Raw genomic sequence first — 17,653 nt, forward strand, 5'->3', positions numbered from 1 at the left:
GCAGGTCCCACAGATTGCCTAGGACGATTTCTTGCCGCAACAGTATGATAGTATGATATCACTGCGGTAATTTATTACCAACGTAGATTATTGATATATAATAACGGGTAATATACCACCGTTGCGTGATATGATGTGCTTCGTCGACATAGCAGCGGTAATGTACTATCGTTGCGGAAAATTTTATATAACAATGAATAAAAGAAAAAAAAAAAAAATTATCGCTGCTATATCCTCCGCCCATCTATCGCTGAAGCATCATTTTCTTGTCGTGTTACAAAAATTGTTTCATCGTCTTCCCAGTTTGTCAATGTTTAATACAAAGCCTCTCCCCCACTCTTCCTTTCAATTACTACGTACCAATCTTGGATTCTTCTTCGTGGCCAAAGTTTGAGGTGAGCAATAGAGTTGATGCTTTATCTATGGGTGATATCGATTCTCAGGTCGATAATCATAAAATGCAAATCAATGGTGGTGATGCACTAACAACATAAAACGATGAAATTAAGGCAAGCAAGTGTTCTCTATGAAAGGAGAAGCTACAAAAGATCTCAGTTTCTATACTGATTCAATATATCCAATTTGTACCTATCTAGAACGTCTAGTGAAATGCTTAAAAGAGCGAGCGAGAGAGATGAAGGCAATTGCTCCTGAAGAATGAGCTATCACACCAATTTTAGCATGCCTTGGAGAGTAGCTCAGATCTCAGTTTGTACAGAAATGAAGAGGGAAGGTTCATCAACTGCATGGATTTACATAGGTAGCTTATTAGCATTATTGAGTTTCCACATAAATAAATAAATAAACAAAAGACTACATTTGCATTCATTGTTCTATCCTTTTCATCTCTAAAAATATTAACTAGAGTCTCTGAATTTTTCTTCGATGTCCAAACTCAGGATGAGACGAAATGACCACCCACCCCGATGGAAGGCACAAATCCTTCCCTTGTTGATGCTTCCACATGCACTTCCATTGGCCCCTTGCCAGGCTCCTAAACAGAAAACTCTCCCCTTCATATATTTTGCCTTATAAAGTGAGACGGTTTCAGTATGAGTATCTGATTGAACCTCTAGTGCGACCTGCAACTTTGTGACGGCCATCTTTGTACGCCATAGATACTGGGACCAAGGATCACGTATTTCATCAAGGTTCAAGTAGCTAAAACACATGCACCCTAAACCCCTTCCCTAAAGACTTAACTAACCGTCCCAGGGGCTTCGAAGCCTGGGCAGCTTCTTTGTGAGACCCAATTATTATGACCATATTCTTGGATCTGAACTTAAGAAAAATCTCATTTACTCACTCTTTTACTTTCCAGTGAAAGTAAAGACAAAGATAACAGATGGAACATGAGGTTGTCATCACCAAATAACTAAAATCTTCAATTCTTCATCATGGTATAGGATGATGAATATGTTGGTGGTTCCTTGCCAGGGTTTAGAGAGAAAAAGCACAGTAAAAACCAACTAGAAGGCAGGCAATAAATGAGTAAAGATATTGGTAGCACTATCACAGATTCACAGTGACGATCAAAGATGCAGTTGTCCTTTTCCAGGTTCCAAAAACAATAGATATGCACACCCAACAGTAACTATATACAAAATATGCATAAATGATTCATCAAATTCGGTCTACAATATCCAGTGATTGATCATGTCAATTCATTTTGATTATTAATCTAGATACAGATGGTTATTTTGCAGATTCAAAGCTGGAAGTATAAACAAGAAAAAAAGGCATCGAACTTTACATGAACTATTCACATAGTGCCTATGCTGTCAATCGTAACCATCAACAGTAAGCCAGTCATTCGACTCCTCACCCTCTGAATCTTTCTCCCGAGAAATTGGTTGGACTACCTTTTTCTCCCGAGAATTGGAATTTTCACTCAGTTGAAACCACTCATTGGAGACATTTGGTGAGGAAACTCCTACATCCTTTTCTGTATTCAAGGCCCATTGTCTACTAGATGTATCATCATCATCCTCCAGATCGCTGAAGGAAACATCCTCATCATATCCAAGTTTGTTCTGCGGTGCAATAGAAGTGTCCGTCTCATCTTCTTCCTCAAGCCATTGTTCAGAGATTTCCTGTTCACCAGTTTCTATGAGATGTGCATTCAGAGTCTCTGCCAAAACCTCCTTTTCCTGAATTGCGTTGCTCTCTTCTTTAATTTTAGTATCCTTATCACTCACTTCTATTGATGAATCATCATTGTTAGAGCCTCCCCCCACTTGTTCATTCACTCTCTCATGCACTTTCTGAAGCAAAAAGTCTCTTGCTTCAATAACCTGCAGAGAAGTTTAACTATGTTAATATCAAGGAAAAAGTTATTCGCAATAAATTGGATAAATGAACCTGGGCTGCAACAAGTTCCAAAGAAGTTTCTTCAGAACCCAAATTAATACTTGTTATTGTACATCACAATCTGTTCTGAATATTAGCTTCCATTTCGAAGTCCGTTAATTATTGCACAAATCTGATGAGTGTTACAAAATTACAAAGTCTTCGAAAATCATTCTAATTTAGGGGAGTATTGTATGTCACTAAGATATGGAAATGATATATGGCAAATAATCCAATCCACTCAATAGCACTGAGTTCAGGTGGATGAAACAACAATTCCAGGTTTGTCTTCTAATCAGAGTTTTTGGTTACAAAAATGGAAGGTCAAAATTTGGGGAAGTACAAGTGGTAAATTTAAGGACATAAAAGCATATAAATGAAGAACAATTTAAGTCTAGAATTTGGAGGGTATCAATATCATATATATCCATAGAGGGAAGAGGTTGATTACCTACCTTTTCCTAGCCTTCTGACATCATGAAATAAATCTGCTCCTATAAAGCAAAGGAAACAAAAATTCTCAACTGTCATATTAAAGTTTGAGAAAGTGAATTAGGTCTGCAGCAAGCTAATCACTGGAACCTCAATATCTATCAAATTCAACGAAGGCATTGTTTCTTCAGTGCCTAAGGGGACGATCAAGAACAAATGGTATATAAAAAACAGGCCTATTAAGTGCCTAAGGCATTGTTTCTTCAGTGCCTAAGGGGATCAGCCTGTTTTAATTAAAAAAAAAAAACAAAAAACAAAAACAAAAACAAAAACAGAAACAAAAACAAAAACAAAAAAACAAAAAAAAAAACATTGAGATTAAGAATAAAAGAAACAAAAAAACTTCCTCTCTCCTTCAGGAGTCGTTTCCCTCCCCTCTCGCCACTCATCTCTCCACCCACCGCAACTCCTAGCCCCAGCACCCCTCATCCCTGCAACTCCCCTCCCGCTGGCCCCTTTCCCTTTTCCTCCCCCACCCCCCAACCCCTAACCCCTAACCCCTCTCCTTTTCCATGAATGATCAAATGGCCATAGTGTACAGCGTAGGCATCAATCACTCATGAGTCACATCAGCGCTGGTCCAGGGAAAGCACTCTCAGCAAGGAAATTTCAGAGAGCAACCACAACCACCGTAATCGACACGAGCCACAGCAAGGGGAACAGGCTTTTTCTTCCGGCCATTTTAGGATTCATGTCATCACCCGTCAGTCTTCTATCCCCTGATATCCCTCCTCACACTCCCACTGCAACCCCCTCCCCCCTGCTTTCACTGCCCTACATGTCTAGCTTGTAATCAATATCCTCTCCTCTCAACTTTAAACTCTCTCTCTAGTCGACAGCGATAAATAAAATGCTCAATACCCACTCTTTCCTTTTCAGAGTGCCAGGTTAGAGTCCCCTCCCCTGCATACCTAATGATTAGGCTCCTCCTCCTCTGCATCCCTTCTTCTTCTCCTCGTCCTGCTCCGTTTCCTTCCCTCCAGTTACAGGTTACAGTATTTTTTTTTTTTTTTTTTTTTTTGGGGAGGGGGGGTGGTTGCTTCACAAGATGGTAATTCATGTCCATCATGCTGCTGCATGTTGGCCAAGTGTCCATCTTGGTTGCTGTATTTTTATCGACCGGATTGGATTGCTTCACCATTGCCCAATCTGGAAGACTGAAACAGAAGGAATAGGGATTGGATTCGTTGTGGTTGATTTCAAATCGAGTCACCCGATTCGACCGAACCAATTCCAACTGTAAGGCTAATTGAATCTTTGACCAAATGATTTTCAGCTCAACCTCAGACAACTGACATCAGTGAAATTGTGAAAATATACACTACTGATTTGATTTTAGCAAGGTACGATGACTCGTAAAAGTGGAAAGACAACCAGATGGTTCAAACGCATGCAAGTTGTGTTGGAGTGGTGAGAAGGCAAATAACTGGTTATGACTTTTTTTTCTAACAGCTACTTTGGCTCTAAATATAGTGGAATTCCAAGCAGGATTTGTGTGGCAGACCCTAGTTAGATCAGCTAGGGCTTAGTTGACTGAGTGAACGAGTATATAATGTAGACTAAGATAAGGGTCTAACCAAGTCTCAAACTGCAGGAACTTTTAATCTAAAAACAACCATAAACCAACCAATACAGAACTAACAAAATCAGACCAACAGAGAATATAGTAATCAGCAGCTATCGATCTCAATATCCAATAAGACTTGGAACAGATCAGTAGTGATCAAGTAAGAATGATTCAGCAGTAGTATTAGGATGCTAACAGACCCAAATCAATATCAGGCACCACAGAAAGCAGAATGGGACTGTCCAAACACTTGAACCAGATTCTGTCCTGGTAAAGTCACTACAGGACAAAAAAAAAAGAGATTTCTAATACTTGATAACCACAGCCCAGATGGGGACCAAAACTGGATCGAGTTCCTCTTTTAATGAGGGGAGCCTCTGGTCCAAATATCAGCCAAAGGTGACTGTCATTTGGGCCTGGACAGAGATCGAAATCCCTTCACAAGGAAGCCTATCGCCTGGGCAGAGTTGATAAAAGAATAGAATAAATATCTGTAGCAGAAGACCTTGAGATTAAGGATAGAAAATACTTGGAGATCAATAAGAAGAATCCACTCGGGCTTCCCACCGCAAAGTGTCGACCGCATCAAACACCAGCCCCTTGTTCTGTGATCAGACACACAGAAAACGCAGCAGATGCATAGCAGCGACCAGCAGCAAGTTTTTTGTTCAAAATCAAATCGTGGGCATGTGGGAGCCTTACTTCTTTATTTATAATAATGATGGGGTGGGGTGACTACAATTTAGTCACTTCATAGTTACTAAAATACTGAAATAAAGATAACATCTAGTTACTAAATCTGGAAAAGTAAACTGGGAAATCAAACAACTGAAATTAGAAACTAATTACTGACTGAATTTAGAAACTAAAAACCCCATCAATTGCCCAAACCGTGGGCCAATAAACCAGACCCTGGTCGACCCTCTTCTTCCTCCTTGAGTAGACCTTCAATGCTGCATCAACTCTCCCCGGCTTGAAAACGTTCGTCTCCGATGAATGGGTAAGGGACATGTCATGCTCATACAAGTCGGGATCAAGTCTTTTGAAGTCATCAGCATGGATTCAAGTACAGTCACTACGGGGACAGCCCTTCCACTTGACAAGGAAAGTGTGATAGCCAGTACCACGGCGGGTAGTCTTGTAATTATCATCCAAGACATCTTCAATGACTTTAGAAGTAGGTGGCTTCAGTTGGGGCAGCCTCAACATTTGCTCCTTGTCTCCATCATCCGAATGGTGCCCAACGTAAAGGTGAAGATCAGCCACATTAAACACATTGCTTATGGTCATATCATTAGGCATCTCAAGCACATAAGCATTAGGTCCTATATGTTTCAGCACCTTAGGGGAGTTTAGTATCAACACCAGTTTGGAATCGTTCAAGATTGACACGTATCATCATCATGTCCCCGGGTTTGAACTCCACATAACGGCAATAACGATAAGATGAAGCCTTATACACCTCATTGTTCAAGGCAATACGTCATCGGAAGTTGGCATGCACCTCAGTAATATGGCGCAAAAACTCATCAGCTTCAATACTAACTCGAACTTAGGGTGAAAGTGACATAAGATCAATAGGTTGCTTAGGTTGAACTCCAAGCAAGATCTCAAAAGGAGTAAGACCCGTTGTCCTATTCACTGAACTCTTGTATGCAAACTCAGCAATATCGAGGATGGAAGACCATGTCTTCTCATAATCTCAAACCAAACATCTCAACAGATTTTCCAAGATTCGTTTCACCACCTCTGTCTGTCTGTCAATCTGTAGATGACATGCAGTAGAAAAGTTCAGCTTTGTATTTGTTTTCAACCACAATGTCTTCCAAAAATAACTCATAAACTTAATATCATGGTCAAACATAATATTAGTGGGCAATCCATGCAGTCGCACTACCTCCTTGAAAAAGAGCTTTGCAACCTAATAAGCATCAAAAGTCTTACGACAAGGTATGAAAATGGGCCATCTTAGAAAAATGATCCACAACCACCATAATGGAATTATACCGCTTTCTAGTAGAGGATAGTCCAAGAAAAAAATCCATGCTAACATCAAGCCACGGTGCATGAAGGATAGGTAGTGGAGTAAACCTGTGTTTTGTTTTCCCCCTTTTGCTAACTGACATACACGGCATCTCTTGATCACATGATCGACATCCTTTGCAATGGATGGCCAATAGTATCGATTTGTCACCTGTGTAAGAGTCTTATCCTTCCCAAAATTTCCACCCAATTCTCCTCCATGTAACTCCTATATGATGTGATGATGTAGGGAACAGTTTGGAACGCATAGCCGTGTGCCAGAGAACAAGTACCCATCATGAATGGAGTACTTTAGGTGCTATCCACCTTGTTGCAACTCCACAAAGACAATTCTGAAATCAAGATTAGATGCGTACTCTCCTCATATCTGATCAATAATAATATGTGCTGAAAACGTATTAAGTGTGAGCACTTTCCGACTAAGTGCATCAACCATTGTGTTCTCTTTTCCTGCCTTGTACTTCTTAGTAAATATGAACTCCTGTAAGTAAGCTACCCATTTGGCATGCTGGTGGCTAATCGACTTTTGAGAGTGAAGGTACTTCAATGCCTCATAATCAATATGTAGAATAAATTCCTTACCAATGAGGTAATGTCTCCAATGGTGTAACACTTGGACAACTGCATATAACTCCAGATCATAAGTTCATCTTCCTCTTTACAAGAGTGAAGGCTTTGGTCGCTGCAGCTGTCCATTCAAACTTTCCCTTACTTGCCTTCATGCATTCAGTGATAGGTGACATAACTGTACTAAAATTCCAAATGAATCTCCTATAGAAGGAAGCCAAACCATGAAAGCTACAGACTTCTGTTAGTGTCTGTGGTATAGGCCAATCAGTGATGCTCTTAATCTTCTCCGAATTAGCTTCAACCCTTTAGATGGCACTATAAATCCAAGGAATACAACCTTGGGCAGCATAAAGGAACACTTCTTAAGATTGATGTATAACTTCTCCGCACGGAGTACTCTCAAGACTTGCCTCAAGTGATCCATATGTTCTTATTGGTTTTTACTATAAATCAAAATATCTTCAAAGTAAACAACCATAAAGCGACCAATAAAAGGACGAAGTACCTGTGTCATAACTCGCATGAAGGTGCTAGGTGCATTCGTCAAACCAAAAAGCATGACTTTCCACTCATACAAGGCATCCTTGGTCTTGAAGGCGGTCTTCCACTCATCCCCAGAATGGATGCGAATCTAATGGTAGCCACTCCTCAGATCTAATAGGGAGAAGACCTTGGCTCTGGACAACATATCCAACATATCATCTAGTCGTGGTATAGGGAATCTATACTTGATTGTTATCTTGTTGATAGCACAACTGTCCACATACATATGCCAAGAACCATCCTTCTCCAGCTTGAGTAAAGCTGATACCGCACAAGGACTCAAACTCTCCTCAATGAAGCCCTTTTGTATTAGCCCATCCAATTGCCGTTTCAGCTCGGCATGTTCAGTAGGACTAAGTCTGTAGGCGGGTAGGTTGGAAAAAACCGAACCAGGTACCAAATCAATAGCATGCTGTATGTCACACATGGGAGGTAGCTCATTTAGAAGATCATCAGGGACTAAGTCAGAAAAATCAGATAAGAGCTCTTTGATAGGTGCACTATGAGTTACCTTAGGTTGGGGGGTGACTTCCCAAGTAACAAGAGCCATAACCATTATTGTTTCATGACTTGTGCGTATGAATTGCTTACGGGGAATAGCTAACAACTCTTTCATAGGCATAACAACCACTTTCTTCTCAATGTCAATGTCCTTTTGATTTTCCCTTAGGGATCTTTGTCGCCATATTTCAGCCGGCACATTTACCGAATAGAAAGTTGTAGGAACACCTTTCCATATGAATGTACGTAGATTTATCTTCATATAGGTAAAGCTTCAAAGGAACTGAGCACCATTTGTTCACCTCTAGGGTATTTCCATTCAACACGGATACCTTATAAGGTTGAGGATGTGGATTAGACTTCAAGGTCGCTCTCTTCACAAAGGCTTCTGAGACAACATTGACACAGCTGCCACTGTCAATTATCACCTGACAAGAATGCTCTCCAGACATCATACGGCTACAGAAAATGCAGTTATACCATTAATCTTCTCCTTTGGTTTCAACCACCAAAATGCGGGTAACAATATATATGACATGAGTGTCATCATCATTAGTGTCTTCCAGGTCATAGTCATACCCACCATCGTCATCATCATCTTCTAAGGGGTAGGGATAAAGAGTTGATTCATCTTCCCCATTGGAGTCTTCCATTTCAGCCACTGCATTAACCCTCTGGTTATGTGGGCAAGATTTAGCAAAGTGTCCTAATTCCTGACAATGAAAACACTGTATCTTGTTGTTGCCTATCATAGGTGCCTTTCCTTCGTAATCATCCCATGGAGGAAAAGTGGCCTTTGGGGGTGCTTAATTTCTAAGTTTAGTAGCTGAAAAATTTTTCTTGACCTCCCCAACTTGAAAACCAAACCTCCTACATGCCTGTGCTCATGGTTTCAAGTATCTCCGATACCGATACGATACCCTCCGATACGTATCTTAAATTTAGCCAATCGATACGATACACAACGATACGATACATGAATTTTTTAAAATCCTTTCGAATCGATATATATCCTACGATACATACTGATATGCACCAATACACTATCGATACGTACTGATACTCTATGAAAAATATAAAATCGAGGTGAAATATACGTTTCAGTATGTATCGGTATGTATCGGTGAGTATTTGTATATATTGATCGGTACGTATTGATGAGTATCAGTACGTATCGGTGAGTATCGATAGCATTGATCAGTACGTATCAGTGAGTATCGGTACGTATCGGTATGTATCGGTGAGTATCGGTATATACCGATACAATACGCGAAGGTCATATAATGGCCAAGATGGGTATTTTTTAAGAAAACATGATTTTTTAATGGGCTTTTGTTCAGAAGTTACTGTCAACCATATTTCTCTCTAACTAAAGTGGAAATCAAGGTTGGGAACAAGGATTTTACATTTATGGGACTACAAACCTTGAATTCTTAGTGCGATACTCTTAATTTAGTGTTTATGCATAATACATGTTATTAATAGTTTTTTTTAACAAATTTTTTATACAAAAGTATTTAAAAGGTGTTTCATATCCATTAATGTTCGTATCTTTAACGTATCTTAGCATATCTCCGATATGATACGATACCCTCCGATACGTATCTTAATTTTGGTAGACCGATACAGCGACCGATACCGATACTTTAATCTTTGCCTGTGCTAAAGGCTCCTCTGCTCGTAGGGCCTTGTCAAAGCAATCCCTTACTGAGTACACATCAACAACACCAATTCCCCTGTTGATTTCAGTTTGCAATCCCAATTGAAACCGAGATAATAATTGCCTCTCATTCTCCCTAATGCCTGTGCGAGAATAAAATGCATCAAATCTGTTCATATACTCTGCAACAGTCATAGTCCCTTGACAAAGAGAATTCAGTTGGTCTTGTATGCAAGCTCTAAAGTTACGTGGCAAGTACTTGTCTGATAGTTCAAGCTTCATCTCCTCCCAAGTAGTAGGCTCTCTTCCAACTCTTGCTCATAGATTCTCCACAAATCATGAGCAACCTCAACTAGCTTAGCATGAGCTAGTTTAATCTTCCATTCCTCAAGTAAGTCATAATAGACAAAATAGTCATCCAAGGCAGCTACCCAATCATGGAACAATTTGGGGTCATGTCTTCCATCAAACTCCTTCAGGTCGAGCTTAACCTTCTGTGAATCTCCTGAGTACCTCTAGTATGTGGGACGTTCAGTCTCAAAGTAACCCCTTATGTGTTCTTCTACAAAAGTAGGTTGCACTACAGGAACCCCCTGTGGTGCTCTCAAATTAGAGTTGGGTCTCCTGTTAGCCAACTGAGCAATTGAGTTCGTAGGGGCTTCCACTTCAGGTGGTACATGAGTATCATGGATAGGTTGTTGTGGTTGGGTCTCCATAGCCAACATCCTTACACCAAGAGTTTGTTGTTCAGCCCTCATAGCTGCTTGTTCAGTCTTTATAGCTTGTTGATCAGTCCTCACAGCCTGCAGCATCTCCACAATAGAAGCTATAGATGCCTTCATCTCAGCCATAGGGTTGCTCTCAGCCATGCTCTAATACCACTTAATGTAGACTAGGATAGGGGTCTAACCAAGTCTCAAACTGCAGAAACTTTTAATCTAAGAACAACCATAAACCAGCCAATACAGAACTAACAAAATCAGACCAACAAAGAATATAATAATCAGCAGCTATCGATCTCAACATCCAATAAGACTTGGAACGGATCAGTAGTGATCAAGTAAGAATGATTCAGCAGTAGTATTAGGATGCTAACAGACCCAAATCAATATCAGGCACTACACAAAACAGAATGGGACTGTCCAAATACTCGAACCAGATTCTGCCCTAGTAAAGTCACTACAGGAAAAAAAAAAGAGAGATTTCTAATACTTGATAACCACAGCCCAGATGGGGACCAAAACTGGATCGAGTTCCTCTTTTAATGAGGGGAACCTCTGGTCCAAATATCACCCAAAGGTGACCGTCGGTTGGGCCTGGACAGAGATTGAAATCCCTTCACAAGGAAGCCTATCGCCTGGGCAGAGTTGATAAAAGAATAGAGTAAATACCTGTAGCAGCAGACCTTGAGATTAAGAATAGAATATACTTGGAGATCAATAAGAAGAATCCACTCGGGCTTCCCACCGCAGAGCATTGACCGCATCAAACACTAGCCCCTTGTTCTGTGATCAGACACACAGAAGACCCAAAAGATGCATAGCAGTGACCAGCAACAAGTTTTTCATTCAAAATCAAATCGTGGGCATGTGGGAGCCCTAGTCCTTTATTTATAATAATGATGGGGTGGGGTGATTACAATTTAGTAACTTCATAGTTACTAAAATACTGAAATAAAGATACTAACATCTAGTTACTAAATCTGGAAAAGTAAACTAAGAAATCAAACAACCGGAATTAGAAACTAATTACTGACTGAATTTAGAAACTAATAACCCCATCAATTGCCCAAACCGTGGGCCAATAAACCAGACCCTGGTCGACCTAATCAGCCACTAGGGTCGACCCTCTTCTTCCTCCTTGAGTAGACCTTCATTGCTGCATCAGTATATAAGCTACTAACTTTCTACTACTTGTGGGTCTTGACCTTCATAATGTCTACGCAATGCACAACATTTTGGACAGGCGATAATCCAACCCCACAACCCCTCCACCCCACAGAAAAATAAAAGAAAAATACAAACTAGAACATCTTAACCATATGATTAGCTGCATGATTTTGAGTAGTCCCTGCATTACAGGATCAAGTATGAAAATAGTCAAACAATAACAAACAACAAACTCAGCCTTATCCCAACTTAATGAGGTTCGCTACATGGATCCATGAAAAAAAAAAGTATGAAAATAGTCCACTATGTGGAAAGTTGGATGCTTTCAATGAGCTGACTAATGTGTGTTAGAACTATGCTTCATCCAAGAAATAAAGTCATCAAGTGTTTAGGTCGGATACGAGGTATATGTGGTAATTCCAATTTCCACATATGTAGTAATAGCTAACTATATTATCAACTTCTTACAGGACACATTTTCATCTTTGTAATTCCCGAATATAAGCCACTGCCATCATTTATTGAGTATAGGTTTAACTTCAAATCTAGAGTTGGGTACCAAATATACTTTATCTTACTGATGTAGGGGAGTTTTTAACTTCTTACTCCCAAAGAAAGAAGAGAACCGAACAGGCATCAATGGCCAATAACTTAAAAGGAAGCTGGGCTTCTTTCAAGTCCAGCCCACTGAGTGGGCCTTTTTCTATGGCCCAAGTCATGGGCTATGTTTTAGTTGTTTTTCTTTATTTTTCTCGGTTGTTTTGTTTAACTTAAACACTTATTACCTAGCCTAGTGGGTTTCCTTCTTGTGTTATGTTTCCTATTGGCTATGAAATTCTAGTAGATAGGATTTCTTATTAGCTAGGTATTTTATCTCTTTTTATATTAGAGTTAGTAGCCTATTCTAGACATCCAACGGATTAATCAAAAGAATGGCTATTGCCTTTGTTACTTCTGTGAAGAGACTTAGTTGAGAGTGTAAACTCTTGGGAACGGATGGATTCTAATCTAGGCCTGTTGGTTGAAGATCAAAGTCATGTCCTCTTCTATATATATATATATATATATTTTTTTTTGTTTTCTTCTTTCAAGTAAGTTGCGATTCTTTTACTGTTTATGGTGTCTACTCTCTTTACTGGTTATATTCTGTTGTTACAACAAACGAACAAAGCCTTCTATGGGGTTGGCTACATGAATACGTGCGAGGACAAAAAGGAAAAGTAAAAGTGCTGAAACAGAGCACAATCACAGTAAGGAAGTAAAGAACAGATAGATGGATGGGGTCCACTCCATGGATCCTAGCCCTTTAATCCGCTCTATTTGAGCTATACTTGGGGCATGACCTAATTTGAGCATGTCTTTCTGCATTACTTCTCCTATGGTGTTTTTTGCCTGACCCTAACCTTTTTAGTTCCTTCTATCTGGATCAGATCACTCTCCTTACTAGTGCATCCGTAGGCCTCTGTTGAACATTGACATACACCTCAAACAACTTTCTCAGAGCTTATCATGGATTGGGGCAACTCCCAAAATTAGGTCTAATACGTTCATTCCTTACTTTATCTTTCCTAGTTTTGCCGCACATCTATCTTAATACCCTCATCTCCGCTTCACAAAGCTTATTTATATGACGCTTCTTAATTGCCCAACATTCTATCACATAGAAATTTCCTTTAAGCTATACAAGGATATGTTGGTCACACAACACTTCAGACACACCTCTCCACTTCGTCCACCCCATTTTGATTCTATGTAACGCATCATCCTTTATATCACTTTCATTATCTATGATTGATCCCAAATATTTAAAATAGTCACTTTGCGGTATCTATCTGTCCTCAATTTTCATCATATCGTTAACCATCCTAGTGTGACAAAAGTTACGCATCACATACTCCGTCTTTATTCTACTTATCCAAAAGCCTTTTGATTCCAAGGTTGATCTTCATCACTCTAGCTTAGCGATAACCCCTACCTTTGTCTCATCCATAGTTGTCAAGGCATCGTCTAGGGTGGTTTGCCTAGGTCTTAGGCGAGTCTCGCCTTGTTGCAATGCATGTCGCCTTATATTTCTGGACTTATTTATGCCAAATATCATTTAAGTAAATTTGTTATTCATTTACTTACGTTATTATTCATAAATAAACAAATACCCATATTTGAATCCAATAAAAATAGTTTAAAAATAAATTTTCAAAAATGATAAAAAGTCAACACCGGTAAAAAGTCAACACCCCCAGTCCAAGAACAAAAACTGGATTTTTGGTTATAGGGGCAATTTTCAACTTTCAAATGCTGGGCTTTTTCTCAATTCTGAAAATTTTATAAATCTTATCATGGTAAAACATTGCTAAAAACCAAAAGTCTAGTAAAATAATTATTTGTTTTAACTTCTTTAAAATTATTGTCATTCAAGCAATTTTAACAATATTTGCACACTTAAAAACAAATTTGACTGGAACAAAACTTTGCTATTACAACTCAGATTTAAGTAATCTTAGACTTGTTGGAAAGCTAGTTTTGTGCTATACCTAATACAAAAAATCTCATATAGAAATAAAATCATTTGACCAGTAAAACTTATTATAAAACAAGAGCATTTCTTTAAATGTTGATTTTTTATGACTTAATGTTGATCTTTGGTGATTTGATGTGGCTTAATGTTGATTTTTGACAACTTGATTGATTTAATGTTGGTTTTTTATGATACAAGGTATATGTAACAAACTAAATAATGTTAGAAAAGAGTGAAAATAAAAAATAACACTTGGTCACGTTGTTCGCCCTAAAGTGGGCGCCTTGTCGCCTAAGCACTTAGGCAATCCTCCAACACCTTGATTCACCTTGGCGCCATGACAACTATGGTCTCATCCACCAAAACAATATTGTTACCGAAGAGTATACACCATGGATCCTCATCTTGTATGTTCCTGGTTCAATCATCTATGACAAGTGCAAACAAATAAGGGTTTAAAGCTAAACTTTGATGTAGTCCAATAGTAATTGGGAATTCACTACTTTGTCTTCCCTTGTTTCTCACACTAGTCACCACGTCATCATGCATATCTTTAATGACATCCACATATTTACTCGATACCCTTCTCTTTTTAGTACATGCTAGATTAACTCTTTAGGGACTCTACCATAGGTTTTTTTCTAAGTCAATCAATACTATACGAAGGTCCTTCTTGGCAGCTCTAAAGGTTTCCATCTGCCTCTTTAATGTAGATAGGGCTGTCAAAAGGAGGACTCGAATTGACGAAACCATGGTTCAGTTCTGTCCCAAGTCTGGACCTGGTTTAGTCCCATCGAACCAGCCTTGTTAGCGCCAATTTTACACCTATGCTGGTCCACTCATGCATCTATCGAACCAGTATAGCAGCCCCTTGAATAGTGCATATTTACTTCCCTAATTGGTTCTCTGAGATGATAGTTTCTCTTCCCAAGCGGGCTCCAATAATCTTCTCCCATAGTTTCAATATATGACTCATTAGTTTTATACCTCTATAGTTATTATAGCCCTGGATATCCCCTTCATTTCTGTAGATTGGAACTACAGTGCTTCTCCTCCACTCGTCCGGCCTTATTTTGTAGTTATATTCTTGTTAAAAAGGTTGGTTAACCATGATACCCTACATAGTCCTAAGCTCTTCCACACTGTTTATGGTGCTTGCTGAAATTGATTCATCTAGGGTTTGGAAGGGTTTATCATCTACTCTCTTTACTAGTTATCTTCTGTTCTTAATGGGAGTTAAATCCAGCCAAGAATAGCCATCCAAAAGCTGGTGGGCCGGTGGCACCCCTGTTTTTACCCCCTATTGGCTGAAATCGATACATGTGATTGCGAGAGATTGGTAAGATCTATGTGATAACCTGTTCACACTTTGGGGCATTCAAGTGACCTTCGACCAGGTCATCTCTTAGATCAGACCTGCTGATCTATTGATATCAGATTCTCTCTCTGAGTTTTGAGATTGATACTACAATATTTTCATTATTACTTCAAATCTGAGTATTGAAATGCGATTGCATTTGGGTTTCACTTGTTCCAACACTTTCTGAACATTGGTCAAAACCTGACTTTCATTGGATATGATTGACTTTGACCCTACTGTTGAACTAAATTCTGTTAAGATTTTCTTGACTTCCTGTTAAAAGGGGAGTATAATCTGAACCTACGGTTCATCCTATCTACACGCCCCCCAGGCCCCTACTACTTACCAATTTGGTATGATATAAAATATGATACCTTTACTATGGAATCAAGTACGATAAGCCCCTTTCTCTGATCCTTTCAATTGTGGAATATAGATTTATCTCTATGCCTTTTATGCTCATAAACAAAGGTACAAACAAAATAATAACTGCCTAAAAGACACCGCATCCCTTCTTTTAAATGGTTAAAAACCCATCCTCAGTCCAGTAAAAGCAGATATTCCAAGACTAAGAAGTAACCCACCCCCTACATTTCTTCCGCCAAACACTTGATCCAGGGAGGACTAGAATTCAGTTTCTGCCATCTTTGGAATTAGTATCTTCTTTTTTCCTGCTAGGTTTAAGATATATATATATATATATAGGGAGAGAGAAAGAGAGAGAGAGAGAGAGAGAGAGAGAGAGAGAGAGAGAGAGACGAAGTCTTGCCTGTGAAGTTGATAGAAGCTTGGAATCATGTTCATTCAGCCTTGGGTACAACAGAATAAAATATATCAACCAAAATTGTCCCTCATTCATGTGACTTGGGCAAAGGCTAACCCTAAGAGCCACCAAGCTTGGAGCCAAGTCTTCAACAGTAGAAACATGTTCCAGTTGCGCTTCAGACATTTCAAAATCTGCAGGAAAAAAATGAAAAATAAAATATGCAAAATTAATTAGAAAAAAACAACGTAGTGTTAAGATTTGAGCATGGTCAATAGTTTATGAGCAAAAACAATGTTGTGCTAACCTTTAAGCATGGTCAATTGCTTATGTTTTATAGAGAAGGGGAAAATTACAGAAAAATTTCAGATCATGTTCTACTATACTTCTTGGGGACATAAGACTTGAGTGATAAGACAGATAGTCAAAAAAAAAAAAAAAAANTACACCTCAAACAACTTTCTCAGAGCTTATCATGGATTGGGGCAACTCCCAAAATTAGGTCTAATACGTTCATTCCTTACTTTATCCTTCCTAGTTTTGCCGCACATCTATCTTAATACCCTCATCTCCGCTTCACAAAGCTTATTTATATGACGCTTCTTAATTGCCCAACATTCTATCACATAGAAATTTCCTTTAAGCTATACAAGGATATGTTGGTCACATAACACTTCAGACACACCTCTCCACTTCGTCCATCCCATTTTGATTCTATGTAACACATCATCCTTTATATCACTTTCATTATCTATGATTGATCCCAAATATTTAAAATAGTCACTTTGCGATATCTATCTGTCCTCAATTTTCATCATATCGTTAACCATCCTAGTGTGACAAAAGTTACGCATCACATACTCTGTCTTTATTCTACTTATCCAAAAGCCTTTTGATTCCAAGGTTGATCTTCATCACTCTAGCTTAGCGATAACCCCTACCTTTGTCTCATCCATAGTTGTCAAGGCATCGTCTAGGGTGGTTTGCCTAGGTCTTAGGCGAGTCTCGCCTTGTTGCAATGCATGTCGCCTTATATTTCTGGACTTATTTATGCCAAATATCATTTAAGTAAATTTGTTATTCATTTACTTACGTTATTATTCATAAATAAACAAATACCCATATTTGAATCCAATAAAAATAGTTTAAAAATAAATTTTCAAAAATGATAAAAAGTCAACACCGATAAAAAGTCAACACCCCCAGTTCAAGAACAAAAACTGGATTTTTGGTTATAGGGGCAATTTTCAACTTTCAAATGCTGGGTTTTTTCTCAATTCTGAAAATTTTATAAATCTTATCATGGTAAAACATTGCTAAAAACTAAAAGTCTAGTAAAATAATTATAAATCTTATCATGGTTCAGTTCTGTCCCAAGTCTGGACCTGGTTTAGTCCCATC

The 17,653-nt window shown here is 38.9% G+C and overlaps 1 protein-coding gene across 1 annotated transcript; it reads right to left on the reverse strand.

Annotated features, from left to right (window-relative positions):
• Window positions 1–1,577: 1,577 nt before the first annotated feature.
• On the reverse strand, window positions 1,578–16,443 carry LOC122067278. Its single transcript, XM_042631114.1, has 2 exons — window positions 16,259–16,443; window positions 1,578–2,294 (listed from the first exon to the last, which is right to left on the reverse strand). The coding sequence occupies exons 1-2, from the start codon at window positions 16,436–16,438 to the stop codon at window positions 1,782–1,784; spliced, it is 693 nt and encodes a 230-aa protein (XP_042487048.1). The 5' UTR covers window positions 16,439–16,443; the 3' UTR covers window positions 1,578–1,781.
• Between the last annotated feature and the right edge of the window lie 1,210 nt (window positions 16,444–17,653).

Source organism: Macadamia integrifolia, chromosome 2, assembly GCF_013358625.1.
Source record: "Macadamia integrifolia cultivar HAES 741 chromosome 2, SCU_Mint_v3, whole genome shotgun sequence".
Classification (NCBI taxonomy): Eukaryota; Viridiplantae; Streptophyta; class Magnoliopsida; order Proteales; family Proteaceae; genus Macadamia; species Macadamia integrifolia.